This window comes from Nuphar pumila, chromosome 6, assembly GCF_984573655.1.
Source record: "Nuphar pumila chromosome 6, dmNupPumi1.hap1.1, whole genome shotgun sequence".
Lineage (NCBI taxonomy): Eukaryota > Viridiplantae > Streptophyta > Magnoliopsida > Nymphaeales > Nymphaeaceae > Nuphar > Nuphar pumila.
In genome coordinates, this window is record NC_143254.1 from 98,585,053 (window position 1) to 98,604,134 (window position 19,082).

The window sequence follows — 19,082 nt, forward strand, 5'->3', positions numbered from 1 at the left end:
AGGGCCTCGCCCTGCCTGTCGGAAAGCCCGAACGGCAGAGCCGAAGCCCCCGCCAGACGGGAAGAGGCAGGGCCTCGCTCTGCCTGCTAGAAAGACCCGAGCGGCAAGGGCCACGACCCCTGCCTGACGGGAGGAGGCAAAGCCCCCCCCTGCAGAAAAACAAAGAGGCAGGGGGCAGAGCCCCCCCTGCCTGTCAGAAACATACAAAGGCAGGGGGCTTCGCCCCTTTCCTGTCGAAAACCCCGAGCGGTAGGGGTCGAGGCCCCTGCCAGACGGTAGGAGGTAGGGCCTCGCCCAGCTTGCCGGAAAGCCCGAACGACAGGGTCGAAGCCCCCGCCAGACGGGAAGAGGCAGGGCCTCGCCCTGCCTGCTGGAAAGACACGAGCGGCAAGGGCCGAGGCCTCTGCCTGACGGGAGGAGGCAAAGGCCCCTGCCTGCCGGAAAGCCCGAACGACGGGGTAGAGGCCTTTGCCGGACTAAAGAAGCGAAGAGGAAGAAGACAAACAAAGAGGGGGGGGGGGTCTCCACCTGAGGGGTCGCCAGACAGGGGATGCCGGTGGCGGTCGGGAAATATAGCAGAGAGAGAGCGAGAGAGAGAGAGGACCGGGGGCCGACGGGAGGAGGGCCGGTGGGCGACGGGAAGTGGGTCGGGGGGGGATGGGAGGCGAGCAGGGGGCGACGGGTGGCGAGCCGGAGAAACGCGGCGGAGACAAAACAGAAAAAGAAAGAAAGGAGAAAAAATTAGGGATTTATGAGGAAATTAGCGACAAATTCGTGATGGCCAAATTTCGTCGCTATGTCGTCGCTAATGGGCGATGACTTAACGATGAAATAGTTCTATCGTTGATCTGTCGCTAAGTTGCAACGAATATGGTGACGAAATAAAATCCATCATTAATCCGTCACTACTTTGCGATGGATTATCGACATAATACTTTTCATCGCTAAAATTGCAAATAATCGATATTTTAGCAACAAATATCTTTCTTTCGCTCATTCGTCGGCACTTTGCGATGAATTTTTTTCGTCGCAAATGACCATCACTAATTAGGGTTTTTCTTGTAGTGGTCCATCACTTTTGAATGTTGATTAGTTGTCGATTTAGGTAATTTCTTGTTCCTAATCTTTAAATAGACTTGGCTAGCATACAAGTGGTCAAGTTTTGAATCATGTGGGCGTCACCTCCTTGCATAAGCAGACACCCAAGATGGGCCCTAGGAGCGATGGTCCTAGCCAAGGAGTTTTCATCCTTGAAGGTAGATCTATGATTACTTGCTACCAGGCTATGGTTTTCTTCGTGTAACTAAACAAAAAAAAAGTTGGTTGGGAAGGACACACAACCTCAGTCATCCCTTAATCCATTGCCTTCATGGGTGCAACATTTTGAAGTAAACACGAACCCCATCACTCCCCCCTTGTTTTTCTGCCTTGCACATTGGTAGTGAACTCTTGATGTTTTTTTGGCTGGAAGGATTTAAGGGTCCTTATGATTGCCCCAAGGGGGGTGACGTAGTGGGGTTGGGCCTTGGCTGCTAGACAGGCAGTCAAGGTTTGATTCCCATGTTCGTCGCCCCTTTGCGCAAGCCAACTTGTATCATAGGCCTTGAGGGTAGGGATCCTAGCCTCAAAGTTTTACATTGCTGGCACGATGACCATAGGTATGGCAGGCTGAGCTAGCACGACCAGGTCTTCATCCCGGGTGTGGTTTCTTCGAGTTATAAATCCAAAAAAAAGGTCCTTTTGATTCATGGAATGAGGTTGTCCATTGTGTGGGGCCCATATGTGCCCATGAGCCCACACAGACGTGGGTTGCACCCTATGTGTCCTACGAATCCTACATAAACATTGGGCGCTATCCAACATTGTTCCAAGGTCCCCCATGGAACGGGGGATGGAACAACATTGAACACTCATCAAAACAAAAACAAAAACAAAAACAAAGCTTGACCCCCTCCCCCCACCTTTCGACTCTATGTCTCCCCCACTGCACACCCACTTTCCTTGGCTTTGGCTTTCATGTGTCATGTTTTCTTCGACGATCCTAGACTGACAACCACTCTCATATGATGCATTCTCTCTCTCTCTCTCTCTCTCTCTCTTTGTTACTTTCTTTATTTCTCTCTTAGTTGTTGTAGGGGCTCTCTCTCATTGTTAGAGTGAACCCTAATATGATTTCAGGATTTACGTCAGATAATTGGTTTTTTATGCTTAGATTTTAAGGTTTTTGTTTTTTAATGCTCATGTTTACAATTTATTATGTGAATGTATGTTAAATCTAAATCTTTCTTCCTCCCAATTATACTTAGATTTTATGATATTTATTTTTTAATACACATTTACACAATTTATTATGTGAATACATGATAAAGCCGATTTTTTTTGTATGCTTAGATTTCAAGGTTTTTGTTTTTAATGTTTATTTTTATAATTATTGAGTGAATGCATGTTAAATTTGATTTTTTACGGTATGCTTTAGATTTTAGGCTTTTTGTATTTTAATTTTTATTTTTATAATTTATTGTGTGAATGCATGTTAAATACATTTTTTTAGTATGCTTATATTATAGGGTTTTTGCTTTTATTGGCTGTTTATGCAATTTATTGTGTGAAATGTGAACACATTTTAAAACACAATGTTTTTTTGTTTTGACATACTTAGATTTTAGAGGTTTTGCATTTTAGTTCATACTATTACAATGTATTGAGTAAATGCATATTGAATCAAAATTTTTTAATATGCTTAGATTTTTAGGGTTTTGACATATTTTTATAACTTATGTGTATTCAAGTTTTTTGTGATGATGAGTCAAACACAAGACACATAAACAATATCATTTTAAAATGGCCAAGGGCTTGACAGAAACACCTTGTAACGGTCCTAGATAGGGTAAGGACAAGACATGAGAGAACATGAAGTCCTTGTCCAGAGCAGTCTGCAAATCAAACACCTCTTAAAATGTGAGGCATCACATGCGAAATGGGATCCAGTAATCCTGGATAGGGTCGCATCCTTTGGTCATGCTACTCTTGGAGGAGAGCGGATCCTGTCCAACGCACTAGAAATATCCCAACACCGATCGAATATCCAGGTCAAGGCATCCGATTGTTTTCGTCAAATCTGAGGCGTGGATGGATTCTGGCATTTGAGAGAACTGTTTTCCGTGCTTTTGAGTATGGTCTATGGGTGATAGGCTGGCTTGACTCTTGCGTTTTACATATCGTCATCCAAACGAAACAATAAAAACTCCACCCCCCCAAGATATTTTGCGGGGATAGAGGAAGACGGAAGCATACAGCCAAACGTGGCGCCACTCTCCACCACACTCTAAAACAAGAACTCAAGAAGAGGGCAGACAAGGCAAGCTCCTCCTTCGCGGCTTTGCGCTTCGCTTGCCGCTAGCCATGGCTGCTGCAGTGTCGGTGGGCTTGGCGACCACACTCTTGGGATTTGCAAAGCGTCATGGCGCGGTTAAGGTCCAGTCCGCATTCCCCCCTCGGCCCCTCGGATTGAAGCTCCCTCGCCCCTTCACTCTCGTCTCCAGAACCCTAACCACATCGCCGGTCCTCAAAACCAGGACGGTGGCTTCCTCGGCGGCGGCGGCGGCGACGACTGCGAGGAGCCAGAGCGAGGATTTCGCGACGAAGATCCCTCCAGACAATCGAATCCCCGCGACGATCATTACGGGCTTCCTCGGCTCAGGAAAGGTAACCTCAACCCTTTATTCACTTGACAATGCATAAGTCGGGAATCTGTAATTGCTGGTGGTTTTTGGCATCGATGCTGACAAGTTCGGAGATGATTGTGCGTTTTGGTACTTCAAAGTCGTAACGCCAATTTTCTACGTAGATCGCCATTTCTTGTTCGCTTTAGCGATTTCTGTAATTGGGAAGATTGATATTGTTTAAACTTTAAAGGTGTTTGGTTGCCGTGCTATGTCTCTTGAAGCTGGCACTCCTACTTCCCTGCATTTTCCGAGTTCCATTTGAATTCTGTTTCTCTTATATCGATCAGTTAAACGCTAGGACGGGTTATAGTATACCATTTATATGTTATTCCTTTATCCTAGAGAATTCGCAGAGTGTAAGCATAGAGAGATTACCACATTGATAATCGTTAGTCGTTACTAACTGAGTTTGAAGATGGAGTTCCACTTCAAAATCATGAGATCCTCCGAACTATGTTGAAATAGTTGCAATGCGTTTGCGAAAAAGGATCTCGGGGCATGCTGTATGCTGCATGAAACCTGGAGTCACACACACACGCATGTATAATATGAGGTACTTCCATGGATGTCAGAATGATAGGATCGCTTGAAAGAGAGTGTACGATACACTAGGATTCCTTCAAATGGGGTTTCTTTTATATCCATTCGCATATACGATAATCACTTGTTTTCATTTATATGCTTAGACATGCATTTACTTATGTAGGATACATGTGCAACATGATAGGTTTTTCGTTAGAATCAATCTTTTTGAAAAGAACATAATCATTTATTTAAAAAAGGGATTAGTGTAACAAAGTATAGAAAATAACGAAAAAACTGACCATAGGCGCTTATCCAAAATAAATCCAAACCAGGCAATCTAATGGACGGTAAACTGAACGATCCCAAAGAGCCCTGAGATTCTTTCAACTGCCTGGCTGTGAATAGCCACTGCTTCTTCCCCAACCATCTATTCATGGTTCTGAGACTTTGGTTATCAGGGCCAATTTCTGGATTCAAATAATCCAACATTGTTCGGAAAAGTATCTGGAATAAAGGGAAATCCTGGATGGGATATTAAAAGTGTGCTTCATCCCTAACGTGCAACACATGTCTACTCACCAATGCTTTCATATCCAGATTTTCCTGGGTTTTAGCTCTGTCATGACAAGCAGAAATATCCACCCTTGGGCTTGGAGTATGCATTTATATTTTCATCAAAGGATAGTGGGCGGGCAATGACATTCATCCTCAGGCTTGAAAACACCATTCTTATCTTCAGCCAGCTTCCACTCTGTAAGATGAGACATCAGCTCATTCCATTTTGGAACTAATTCTCTATGATTTTTCAGTAAGTATGATGTTCCGGTCCTCCTCCCTTTCCTCAGTTTGGTACCTTATGCTGCCAATATCTGGCTACAACAAAATGATCAGGCAAGAATACAGGCAGAAAGACAGAAAAGAATAGATGATTATTATTATCTGAGGTGTATGTCTATAGGATCAGGTCTGGGAAATGATGACAAGCATGCTCATGCTCAACTTGTTTATGCTCAGGGCTGGCTACAAGATCTAGCCCGGTTGTTTGCATTTGGCTTATGACAAGACTGAGCTGGATTGTTTATATTGGAGAATAATTTATTTTAAGTTTCACCATACTGTTTTTTATAGCATCTATGATGCACACAGACACAGACGCAGACACAGACACAGACACAGACACACACCTGTCTCTATCATGGTGTGTATATATTCATTGAGGTGGTTACAATTTTGACAAATTTAAAATACTTGCCAGTTAGCTCGCACTGGCTTGTCCTTTACTCTTTCCCATTGTAAATCATAATAAAATTGCATAACTGAACCCATTTCTCTTTCGTGCAATGCACAAGCACATTACTGGTATATTTTAAGTTTCACCAACTGCTTTTTATAGCATCTATGACATAAACTTGGAGGTTTTCATTGAAATACACAAACTAGTACTCCACTTTTTTATTTTATGAATCGATTTGCATTTCCTAAATGGCATCTTACATGGAAAATAACTTATCAGTTCATTAATATCTTTGCTATGTGAAGCCTTGTAATGAAGAGGAGCTTTTATTGAATGGATCTTGAAGGTTGATTCATAGCAGTGCAGTGGTTCCTAACTTGTGCACTTTAAGATTTGGGATTTGTTGATCCCTTACTATGGCAAGGGTTCGCCCCTTACTGCTAAAACTTTCACATGGTTTCAAAAACCATGCCCTGTGGATCATATGCAAGCTAGCTGGATCGTGCAGAAATTTTGCAATGTCACAGCTGGATTTGGAGGCTCTATTACAACTTTTTGTTTTTTATTTGTTTTTTTTAAATAGCTTTTAAGGGATTTATTGCACTTGGTATGGCCAGAAAACAGGACGCATATTATCATGACCTTAGGTGTAGAAATCTAATACTTTGTGCTGGCTGAGGCACTGGGAAGGAAAGCCAAAAGGTTTGTAGATGGAGGCCATTTGCAAATGGTAGTATATTTGGTTGGAGAGGACTGATAGGCTTTCAAAGGTGGAGACACTGGGTACCACTTGATTATGTAAACATTGGAAATGATGTTTGTGAGTGGAGTGGCCTGGGCAACATGTATCAAACACAGAATTTTGTATAATAGGAATATGCTTCTTACTTTACATGTTCATCCCCATTAAGTTAGCGATTTATTTTCTATGTTTGTTTCTGCTTTTCTTTTTTCTTTTTGGTCATATACCATACATGAATTCTTATCACCTCTTTTATAGTTTTATGTAATATTTTATTGAAATTTATATTTTGATGCATGAATTCTTATCAACTATAAAAAAGAGTTTTATGCAATATCTGATCGAAGTTTATACTTTGGTGCTGAAAGAAAAAAAATATGGCATCTAAAAGTAAACTGCATTATGTTTAACTGTAATGTCTGTAGACATTGCAAACCATATTATTCTAGCTATCCTAGTTTCTGTCATTTATTATACATAATCGTCTTCTTCTCTTAGGGCACATTCGGTTGGATCATTCTGATTTACTTTCTCATTTGAATGAGAAAGTGAATCTGATTTGTATAAACAGCCGAACATAAAAAGTTAATCTGTGAGAAAGTGAATCTCATTTGCCTTTGCAAATGAGAGTCACTTTCTAATTTGCTTGAGATTCAAAATCACATGAGACCCCATGTGATTCCGAATCTCAAGCAAATTAGAAAACGATTCTGAATCATGTTTTTTGAAAGGAGCAGCCAAACATGCCCTTAGTGACTTCTTTATTCTGAAAACAAAAAGAAGAAAGAATATTCCTTTTATGTAGTTTTTTTTTTCCAAAAAGAATTGTTACATTTATACCTTTAGGTCTATTATGTTGTTGTGCTAGTTTTGTTTCTTTTGATATCCACTTTAATTTTTATGGGACATAGTTTTTGTAAGCTATTGATAATAATTATGGTGCACCTAACTCTTTTGGTTGTTGATTTGTTATGCAGACAACTCTCTTAAACCATATTTTGACTGCTGACCATGGCAAGAGAATAGCTGTCATTGAGAATGAGGTCTGTATTGGCAGTGTTTAATGCTTCGATCCAATAGCTTAATTTTTTGTTGTTTTTTGGTTCTTGGAGGCATCCTTAATGCTTCGGCCAACAACTTAAGTATATACATTGTCTTTTGCAGTCTATGCTTCTTGTGTGGAAGCTTCCCTTTCCTGACATGCATTTGTATATTCTTGCCATTTTTTCCTGCTTTGTTTCTTGTTTTTCCTCGGCTTTTTTTTACTGTAAGTTTTGAATTTAATATAATATGAATGTTAAGTGGGTCACGTTCATGCTCACCTGAATCAATTCACCTACATGTTTAGAGTTTCTGTTGATGAATACTTACGGGCATAATTTTTTTCTTTTCAGTGGGTGGACAAAAGTATTTTGTTAGAACGAGTGATTGGGAAGTGGTTTAAATTACTTCTCATGATTATCGTATTCAATGCAAATTCAAACTTGAAGTAACATGAAGTGTCCATATACCAACCATGGCTGGATTATTGTGATGAGTCTCCTCACTCTGTGAACCACACTCCTGCTTGATATGTATGTTTCAGATATTCCCTATGCAAAATTGGCAAACAGGATGCTCCATTGCCAATTAGGCCCATGCACTTGGTGACTGTAGGCTGGATACTGTCTGGTGGAACTGGACTTCACGATTGAACGAATCAGTCAGCCTATTTCCCTCCCTCCTGTTTCTTCCTTTTTCTTTTATCCGTGTTTTATTTGCCAATCAGAAACCTGAAGCTAAACAATTGAGAAAAAGCGATCAAACCTCAAATGGAAATTACAAGACAGCATAATGTGGGGAAAAAACAGTTTTTTTCTGACATGAACCTATCCAAGAGTGTTCCCTTCTTGATGATTTGTATTTGACCAGGAAAAAAAATCTCTCCCTTTTGATCTGATTATGCAAGGATGTCATGGTGTGAGGCTTCCTGGAATATCTGATGGAGTTAAAGAAACCTAAGCTTTCTGCATTTGCTTGGAACCAGAGCTGGATTTGGTAGTGTGAATAATTATGCTTTCATTGGAAAGAGTAATATGGCTTTATACATTGCAGGCAGAAGAATGATGACTCATTATTTTCTATGTTTGTGTTTGGCTAGTGACTATAAGTTCTCAGTTTAGAAAAAAATAAATTTTCTAGTCTTCTAAATAACTTCGAACTTTGAAGCATTGGTTTATCACATGGCCTTGTTATGTTTTAATTTTTTCGAATAGTTATGTTAAGATTCTACTGGTGTCTGTCTAGAATGTATGTTATTGTTTGCATATTTTTTCAGGGTGTTTCAGTCTTTTTTCCATTCTACTTGCTTGTTGTATTATATTGTTGTACTTGTAGCCAATATGTTCTAGGACATATACTTCTTACTTTCTTAGACTTCTTCTATTGTATGTTATTTGCTTGATATAATCTGTTACTAGCACATTGGGTAGTTCAACTGTTTGCTAGAGTTTAATTATTGCTGTATTTGGTGATTGATTATGATTTTCTATTTCTAGTATGGGGAGGTTGATATTGATGGTTCACTAGTAGCAGCAAAGACAACTGGAGCAGAAGACATTGTCATGCTCAACAATGGTTGCCTGTGCTGTACAGTGAGAGGTGATCTAGTTCGTATGATTTCAGAGTTAGTTCATAAGAAGAAAGGGAAGTTCGATCATATTGTGATAGAGACTACTGGTATAACATGCCTCCAATATTACTTCTGAATCTTCAAATTTTGATTCTCTTAGTTTTGTGATGTATGCTTTTCTGTTAGATGATCATTATAATCTCTCAGATAGGGTGTGAGTGCTTCTGTGTGTTGTATCATGTATGCATCTGTCTGTAAATAATAGTTGGCAATAGTGGAAAACATATATTGTAAATAAAAGTCATTTGTGTTGATCTTCACTGCCATTTTATTCCTTACTTGATTATTATTTGTTTCATTCTTGAATATGTCTTAGTCTCATTTTATTGACACCTGCTTTGTTACTCTGTTGCTTTCCAGGGCTTGCAAATCCAGCCCCTATCATTCAGACATTCTATGCTGAGGATAATATTTTTAATGATGTCAAATTGGATGGTGTAGTTACTCTGGTTGATGCAAAGCATGCAGGTATCCATTTGGATGAAGTGAAACCAAAGGGTGTAGTGAATGAAGCAGTTGAGCAAATTGCATATGCTGATCGTATCATATTGAACAAGGTGTGCGCCACAGAAAAATTAAGGTTCTTGGGAGAGTGAACTTATCCCCTAGCAAGAATTTTATTTATAACTTTTGTTTAAGACTCAGGAAAACTGTCTAACATGAACATAATCTGTAGTTTCACAATTTTGATTGTCTTCTATCTTTAGCTAGCTTTATATTGCCTGGTTGAGGACAATATTGCTGTTTTAGTATTGTTGCAGTTCTAGAACTTTTTATTTTGATAGCTTTTCCCAGAAGTAAAAAAATCAGTCACTTTAAACATTACTTAATATGGTTTTCATTACCATCAGATTGACTTGGTTGGTGAACCGGAGATTTCTTCCTTAATCCAGCAAATAAAGGTCATTATCAAGCACATTTATGAATTATTTCTGCATTATAACTTTTGGTTCATGAGTGTTCCGTTTGATGTTTTCTCATAATTTCTGATTCATTGATTTTTCTGTGTCATGCCTTCAGACTATCAATGGTATGGCTCGGCTTAAGCGAACAGAGTATGGCAAAGTAGACTTGGATTATGTTCTTGGAATCGGAGGGTTTGATTTAGAGAGGTCCAATGTCCTACTGTTGCTCTCCTGAAATGTGTTTATTTGGTGTTTTTTCCTATTGATTGTTTGAACTGTATTTCTAGTTTCTATTTTGTTGATTAGTACCTGTATGTCAAGGTTTTACTTATTGCATATCCAGCCTTGTTATAATTTATCTTGGACTAGACCAGCATCGCTTGATTTATATTCAGTGATATCTTGTATTTTCTTGAATGCAGTATCATTATATACAACATGTAAGCATCTGTAGTTTCATCATGAAAATATTTTATTTTTCAAATGAAGACAAATTTAATGCAAAACCAAGGGAAGCAGATTTAGCAAGGTAACACCTCCAATATGGAGGAAAACAAAAAAAAAAAATGAAAAAGAAAAGTTGCAATCCTCAAATATGAATCTGAAGATTTTGGGGGTATAAACTAATCTCCTTGTCTATAAGAGTCAATCAATTATGGTTTACCGGATAGCTATGTGATCTTAGATTAAATATGCATGTCAGTGTATTTTTTCTTTAAGTGCATATCACTGTATTGATGCGTAACATTCTGATGTTTTTTTTTTCAAGCTTCCAACTGAGTGTTTATGGATGCACATCTCCATAATTTAAAGAAATCAATTCATTGTTTCAGAGGTGATGAATTTGCATTGTCGTTTTACCAAAGGTGAGGTGATGAGGTGGTCTAGAGATTCATAACTCTTACAAACCCAAAGGACCCTAATCTTCTTGCACAAAGTCTGAATCAGTAGAATTAAAATGATTTGCAATTGGAGTAGATTCATTAAAAAAAAAAGAATATTGTACAAAGAAAAGATGACTGCTTACTTTGCTGGTCCAGTTACATGAATAAAACTCATTTTGGCACCAAAACTTATGAGAGAGTTTCCCTTTTAAATTCTGGGTTTTTCACAAATATGAGAGTAGGTCCTAGATCTGTGCCACTTACTACTAGATTTAGATTCGGTTGTACTTGGTTGGAGGTTTTACCCTCATGCCATTATATTGACTTCATTGATTAAATGCAATTAAGTATAGCGAAGGCACACCAATAACTCTTTCATCATAGGCAGTAAAAGAGGAAAAAGGCTATATGTGGTTCATATAGGAAGATAGTTGATGGACAAGAATAACTTTTTTTATCCAATATTTGGATAAAATGCCCATTTAATGGAAATATCTTTTCACTTTTATGTCCCTAGGAAATGTTCTTATCCTATTGTGTCTCTTCATGATTCAACAATTGATAAGTGACTGCACTCCTGGAACACATGGCTTGTTTCTTATTTTTAGTGACAAAAGATTCATATAATTAACTAAAAGTGATAAATCAAAATGGTCTATTGACAAGGCAGGCTAGGCAAAAAACAAAGGACTGTTAATTTGTAAAGAGGAAACCTGATACATCAATGGGTGGGGTCCTCTTGGATACTCTCCATAGTTTTAGTTGGTAAAGTTTAGATAGATAACCTGGAATGCATTACAGTCGAGTGTGTCGGAGAGTTCATGTTGTGCATCGAGCTAGTTTGACTATGATTTTATTTTGTGTTGCCCTGATTGTGTATTATTTTGTAAAAATTCTTTATCTGGTGTTATGGATTTTGGATCTCTAACATGTTGATTGGTCGTCTTGTGAACCATGGAACATGTTAAGGGGAGCATCATACACACACACACACACACATGTACATGCACACACACACACACACACATATAAGATTCAACAAAAGACAAATCCAATCCACTATCTTTTTTATGTCAATCCATACATGTAGTAACTCTCATTATAGTAGAAAAGGCAAGACGTGTAGGCAGATTGACTCATCAATTTTCCATTGAAATAGTATCTATTACTGAATACAATGCATTTAGGCATTGATGTTTCTTATTTTCCTCTATCTCATTTCTGTTGTTTATACTTTCTTGGCTCGTGAATCACTTTGTATAAGTTATTTTTGGTTTCCTTGTTGTCAACTTAGCTAACTGTCCTCTTTGGTGCCTGACATTACAGGATTGAGAGTGATGTAAATGCTGAAGGATTGAAGGAGGACCAATCTGATCATGATCACAACCATGGTCACTGTCATGATCATGAGCATCATGATGATAAGCATGAGCATGAACATGGTAGACTTCAACCATTTCAAGTTGACTAGGAGGGTCTTGTAGGTCATACACATTCAACATATAACATATTGCAATCTGAGATTCTGAATCTGTTGAAAAAATAAGCAACGGCTTGACATTTAGCAATTTGGATTTTGTCTGATTGATAAGGAAAGCTATGGTATAAAATGCTTCTGTCCATGGTCAGCCTGAAATTAGCACGATTCATTATAGTGAGAGGTTTTCTACTAGTGTTGGTGCTTCCTGTTAACAATACCATTTTGTTTTATAGTATTTGAAGTTTGATGCTATTTTTATTAAAAGATATTTTAAAATTTCATTGGAGATGTCAATTACAGGATGTTTCCTGCCTCCTAGATCCATTCTTTCTACTGCATAGTAAGAAACACGAATGAACATCGAACCATCTCTCTAGTCATGTGATGTGCTGCACATAATCACTGTACTAGAAATAACTGTCACTTTGAGTCTGTTGGATTTTCACGATTAAAAAAGTTGTGGCAAGGGAAGCTGTTGCTCATTCTTTTTACTAATGAATTTACCATCAGAAGCTCAATTTGAGTTTCCTCTTTAGAATTATGGAGGATTAGAATTTTGGGTTGATCATTCCCAACAAGTACTTGAAACATGCCCTGCCGATACATTTGAGGTGGTTTGGTAGACAATTTTTTTGGGTTTATCCATATACGTCTTATACTTCCCATGGTATTGTGTTCCCCAACCGTCATGAAAATACTACTGAAAGCTACAAATGTGTTGGTTGTCATTATTACCTTCCCTAACCTCTTGCTTTATTACTAATTACAACACCCTTGATGCATTTGAAGTATCCATGATTGGTAAATAAGAGGTTGGCGTCAGGTCATGATTATTCCCATTCGTTTCTTTTTTCCATCCCTCCGAGGCTTCATGCTGGAAATGTAATGGTTGAAGCTCATAAAAAAAGGTCAATGACCATTGCCAGTGGAATGAATTTGTAATGTTCGTGTCCATCTTACTGAAAACGTGCATCAAAATGTCTTCTTTAAAAGGACTACCTTGGTTGCAACTTGCGAGTTAGTCGAGTGTCGTGGTAATCCGACTTAAATAATCTGAAACATTCAATTAACCACACTTGACCTGAGAAAGTTTTGCATTCAACTGGCCAGCCATTGATATTGGTATATCAGTACATGTTGGAAGTTGGAACAAAGGAATACAATTCATTAAGGTTGTATTCCTCTACATTGGCGCATATTTTAAGGAATGTTTTATTATTCTTCAAGGTAAGAAAGATGGAAGCACTAATTTTTTCGTCGCCATCATGTTTTGTCCCAACTATTCATGGTCTTTCCTTGAGACTTTCTCTTTCATAGTATGAAACTTTGAGTAAATATTCCTTCATGATGCTTCTCATTGCTTTGCTCCAATTCTTTACTTGTCTTACCCTTCTCATAGTTCCTTGACCTGTATCTTATTGTGTCTTTGCTTTGGTGCTGTTCCAAGTGTCCAACGTATGAACTATTTCAATGATATTCTTTCTTTAGTTTCCCTCTTTTGTCAGCACTAATTGCTTCTTTAGAAGAATTGTGAATTTTCTATATGATACCAGAAATCACAACTATGGACATAATTAAGCCTAATGATATGTGTGGTTATATTTACCATTATTTGCATTTAATGATGGAATAAATTAAAAGCAGGGATTCTGATAAGAGGAAATTTGTGCACATCTATGCCACAGAGACTCGGCCAACTGGGTGCCGCACCCGCGTCGATGCGACGCGGGTGCACGTGCGAGTGCGGCACCCGGTGCTGTCAACCTGACCCTGGGTGCGTTGACCGCACCCAGGGTCATTTATGTTCAACTTTTGGACTATATATATATATATATATATATATATATATATATATTAAAAAAATTTTTTTTTTTGCCGCACCCCCGCACCCGCACCCATGTGACATAGGTACACATTCATTTCTTATTGCATATTGTACTCCTATTATTAACAGGTCTTCCTTAAGGTTTTGTTAATGCTTGCTTCTTTTATTTTCAGATGGCGTCTTTTGTTAAATTCACCTATTGATATGCCCCTTTCTTGCTTGTTCAAAGGACAGCTATTCTGTGGGGATGCTAACAATCTTTTTTCTGGTTCAAATTGTTGTTTACAGAACACCATGCTGGCCATGATGCACATGATCATACACATGATCCTGGTGTTTCATCTGTCAGCATAGTTTGTGAAGGAAACTTGGATCTTAATAAGGTCTGCTCTCAAGTTTCAGATAGTTCTGTTGTTGATTTTTGTGTTTTTTCTTCACAATTTTCTGGATTTTTGTCAGAGCTTGAACTATGATTTACGATTTTCCATTTTCCAGTTGAGTTGTTTCAGTTATTTGCATATTCTATGCATTCTTTAGCACTTTCTTTCATTCTTGAAAAGAAATTTGCTAGTTTTACTTTCATTTTTTTCCAGTTTAGCGTCTTTATGGGCTATATTTTGTAAGGAATGCGCTTATCATAGAGTTTCAAATTTATGAAAACTATTAATTGTTTGATGGACCTTCTCTTGCTCAGTACGTGTTTCTTCTTTTAACTTTGGCAGGCAAATATTTGGCTAGGAACACTATTGATGGAACGCAGTGATGACATTTATCGCATGAAAGGCCTTCTTTCTGTTGATGGCATGAATGAAAGATTTGTTTTTCAGGTGTGTATAAGTAGATTTGTGCAGTGATATCTGGTTGCACTGGTTATCTAATTAAGTTTGTGTTGCACTCACTCTGATATTTCATTTGTCATCTTTATTGTGGTGTCATTTTCCAATCATATCTGCTGAGTCGGTTGTTGTTTTTGTGGAGTTTGTCAAAATCCATTTAGCATTATAGTTGGCATATTGTATGTTCATTTCTCTTTATCTTTCTATGGTCCGGTCTGGGGGTTTTACCTTTTTAGCTGCATATTATTAGGGGCCATAGTAGCTGGGTTCTTTTCTGTAGGTGACACTTCATCACCTGATTCTTGATCATGCACTGGTCTAATCCAAATTACGTTGGGAGGAGACCACACAACATATGGATTATGCTCTTGTAACTGACAAATGAACTCCTTGTTCGTTCTAGCATTCAAAGATAGTTTTCTAAAAGCCTAATGACACCGACATTCTTATCTAATTTAAGAACTACATGTCAAAAATTCATAGGTACTTGTGTCTGCATTGGTATAAGCAAAACACTCATGAGGTTGCATATGGTTTATGCATGAGCATGAATATCTAAATAAACTACATAAAAATGATAAAAAATTGTGCTCTGAGATTTGAGAAAAAAAATACCTGTGTTAAGGGCAAACATGGATGCATGGAAGATTTATGAAATTCAATAGGTATTCTCAAATTTGTGCTATGTTTTCTTTTAGCTATTTGCCTTTTCCACCTCATAAGGCATTTCTACCCTTTTCATCTTCTCTTTTTTCCTGTTTTTCTTTTTCAGTTCCTTGTGTAAGTTACTGGTTTTTAGATGTCTATTTTTGCTACACATCATTTATCTTGATGGGCATCACGTTTTCTATCTCTTTGCTGTTGATATGGTTTCAGAGGTAGGGAAACCTAGATTTATACATGATTGGGTTTCCATCCAAGTATTCATTGTAACCCAGTTGGAAGTAATTGTTGCTTTTGGTCTTGGATCTTAGAGGATCTGATGTGAACTATCGAATGGGACTTGTTAAGTGCCAGTAGAGCTGCTCTGAAGTATTTCAATATTTACTTAGTTTGAAACTGAACCTGAAACACATGCCAAAATACTTGATGTTTTGACTCGGTGCAAGTTGTAAATGCATGTTAGGACACATAGGTCCATACTTGAAGCATCCCAGTTTCAGCCACTATTTCATGTTTGATAGAAGGCAAGAGAACCCCACAATTGAGGAGCTAGATATCAATGTGCCACCTGAAGTAGTTTTTTCTACTTGTACTTCCATACTGCCTTGCTGCTTTATTTTGAGTCCTTCTCACCTCACGGCAATGCAATATGGGTCTTGATTCATTCCTATATTAAGCATCCTGCATGTTGGGGGGCAGCAGTCAAACCAGATTATAATAGAGGGGAAGCTTTGCATAGTTCCATTACTGGTATAACCCCATCTACTTTTTGTCTTCGTAGGTAGCCTTTCTTCTCCATGTCGACATTTCATCTATGCTGGTGGTCTTTTTAGAAGATAAAATGCATGCTATACATTGATACGGCTGTTGATATGGGGATGCAACGATCTTTGTTAAGTGCAATATAACTAATATATGAGAGAATTCAGTGTGACATAGAATGCATGTGTCCCTTTGTTCCTGTTCTTCAAAGAAAGACTTATTGGTAGTACATAGATACCTTCTTGTTTTTTTTTAATCCAACACAATATGGAGTTAATCATATGCTTCTCATGTCCTTTTTGCTTCCTTTTCTTTAGCAACATCTTAGGAACGAGGGCCAGGCATCCTACATGCTGAATCTGATGACACATTTATGTTTTTCTGAAAATGGATCGCGAATATTAGTTCCTTTAATAGTAGACGTTAATTTTTCAAGTCAATCTTCCCTACAAGTCATAGGGGGCCCAAAAAACATTGTATTTTGCACAACGTACTAGATGTTATAATACGAGAGACATCAGTAGGTCAAAACAATACAGAGATGGTCAAAGTTCTAGGGATTTTGATGAATGTCTTCCCACTTTATAATTGATCAATGTGCTGATGTTCAAAAATTGTTGTTTACACGTCCTGAACTCCAGACACCCGCAAACACGTACCTAGGATCTTGTTAATGTCGTTGCTTCTTGTCATCATTACTCAAATTTGTCTTCACTTGGGTTCTAGCTGTTTTAATTAAAGAAGCTGTCTTTTCTGAAGCTCCACATAATTTGCTGGTGGAACAGGGAGTTCATGACATATTCCAGGGATCACCTGACAGACCATGGGGCCCGGATGAGAAAAGAATAAACAAGATTGTCTTTATAGGGAAAAAATTGGATGCCCAGGCTTTAGATGAGGGCTTCAGAGCCTGCCTGCTGTAATGAGGATGCCTTTGCCAGAACGTCTGATAATTTTTGTAGAGTTAATGGTTAGTATAATCTCTCTCTCTCTCTCTCTCTCTGCGCATGCTTCCAAGTTCATGAAAATCATTGTATGGCAGTTGCAGCTCTAACTGGTGGCATTTTCTAATGTATACATGATTTCAAGTGGCTTAGGTCTCTCTCTCTCTCTCAAACAAACATATGCATGCAGGCACAAGCAGTGCACACACACATCATGCAATCTTTAGGGAGCCAAAAGTTTGTGGGACTTTTGAATGCCAGGATGCCATTGATTGGTCCCTGCAGTTCTTGAGTGTCGTTTAGGAGAAAACCAGATGCCTGTTAATCTGCTGATGTTTCGTGTTGTTTATGGAATGTACTGCTGACATCTTGTGCATGGCATTTGCAGCTTAGAAGATTGGCAGTCCCTGGAAACTCATGGGTGCGTTAGTACGTGTTGAAGTTGTCTTCAGGGAGAAACATGGAAGCATGTTAGGTCATTGAAATCCTCTCCCCATGTAAAATGGGAAACCTTAGGCGTTCTAGTTAAAGTGTTAAGCGTATATTGAAGAGAGGGTCATGACTGCTTTAGGGATTCTTGAAAGTTCTATGATTTTCCATGACTTTGTCATGTGATGTTATTTTTGTGATTTGGTAAACATTAGTTAGACAATTATACTAATGCGGAATGCGATCTCAGTAGGTAATTAGTTTTCACATAATAGGTTGTGATTACAATTCTTTATGCTACGCTTAAAAAAAATCTTTATACTACGATGCCCACAGTTCCTCACTTATTCATTCAATTCACATGTGGACGTTATAAGATGGTAATTACATTTCTTAGTATACCCACGGTTCTTTATTTGTTCGATCAGTTCATACGCATTTACCTTGCCAACCCTTAATACTGCCGACCATTTGGCCTTAAAGTTTTGAGGTCTTAGCATTAGGGGTGGCAATCGGGTTGGCGGGTCGGCCCGGCAGGTTGGTGGGTCAGCATACCTCAACCCGAACCCGACCTGTTTATTAAACGGGTTGGCTGTGGCAAACACGAACCCGACCCGTTTATTAAACGGGTTGGGTCGGGTAAACGGGTTGGCGGGTTAGTGGGTGGGTTGGCAGGTCGGGTTGGCGGGTTGACCCGCCTGCCTAACCCGTTTATTAAATGGGTCAGCCGGGTTGGCGGGTTGGCATACCCCTAACACGAACCTGACCCGTTTAATAAACAGGTTAGGCGGGTTGACCCGTTTATTAAACGGGTTCTTTTAATCCCAACCCGCCTAAGAGGTGGGTTGGTGGGTCGTGTTAGGTTTTGCCACCCCTACTTAGCATGTCATGTTTTTCTTTTCATAATTAAGGAGGAAATTGGAGAGGGATCGTTGGACATCTGTCATGGGCTAACTTTGTGTGCAACATCAATGCTTTGCATAAATGGTTGTATATGTTAATAGTTAGCAAAATTTTCAAATACCCCTAATTTTTTTTTGTTCCAATTCATGTGTACACCAAAACTTTTAGAGTTTACAAATTCACATCAAAGTTTTTACTTGGGTTAATCAAATTGCTTTAATCATAAATTAACGTTGGTTATGTTCTTGGGTTAACACTAATTCATTCATGTTTTGAAGATATCACTTTATCCTTGCAACTTGTGCAATAAAATTATCAATTTACCCTTATTCCAGGTGTATGAAGAAAGTTTGACCATAGGCCTGTCAAATAAATGTATTTAATAATGATTTTTTTTTTGAAAGGCACATTTTTGATACTCAGAACTCTTGACCTCATCATACAACAAAAAAACTAACCACTACATCAAATTACTAATTGTTAACAAATTTTTAGAAAAAAATCTATATAATCATGTTAAAAATCCAGCAAGCCAATCAACTCAATAATGACTT

At 38.4% G+C, this 19,082-nt stretch overlaps 1 protein-coding gene across 1 annotated transcript; it reads left to right on the top strand.

The window, feature by feature from the left end:
* Positions 1-3,325: 3,325 nt before the first annotated feature.
* Positions 3,326-17,947, top strand: LOC149835357 (uncharacterized). The gene is made up of 11 exons (XM_090008420.1): positions 3,326-3,705; positions 7,204-7,269; positions 8,764-8,944; positions 9,258-9,454; positions 9,749-9,799; positions 9,918-10,009; positions 12,013-12,128; positions 14,280-14,374; positions 14,714-14,818; positions 17,038-17,222; positions 17,585-17,947. Exons 1-10 carry the CDS (start codon positions 3,403-3,405, stop codon positions 17,173-17,175), a joined length of 1,344 nt encoding a protein of 447 aa, XP_089864546.1. The 5' UTR covers positions 3,326-3,402; the 3' UTR covers positions 17,176-17,222; positions 17,585-17,947.
* The last annotated feature ends 1,135 nt before the right edge of the window (positions 17,948-19,082 follow it).

What these genes read in the sequence shown, in the direction of transcription:
- LOC149835357 (XM_090008420.1), top strand. Translation starts at nt 3,403, where the DNA reads ATGGCTGCTGCAGTGTCGGTGGGCTTGGCGACCACACTCTTGGGATTT. An exon ending in GCTTCCTCGGCTCAGGAAAG is followed by an intron (nt 3,706 to 7,203) that starts GTAACCTCAACC and finishes TTTGTTATGCAG; the next exon opens with ACAACTCTCTTAAACCATAT. An exon ending in GGAGGGTTTGATTTAGAGAG is followed by an intron (nt 10,010 to 12,012) that starts GTCCAATGTCCT and finishes CTGACATTACAG; the next exon opens with GATTGAGAGTGATGTAAATG.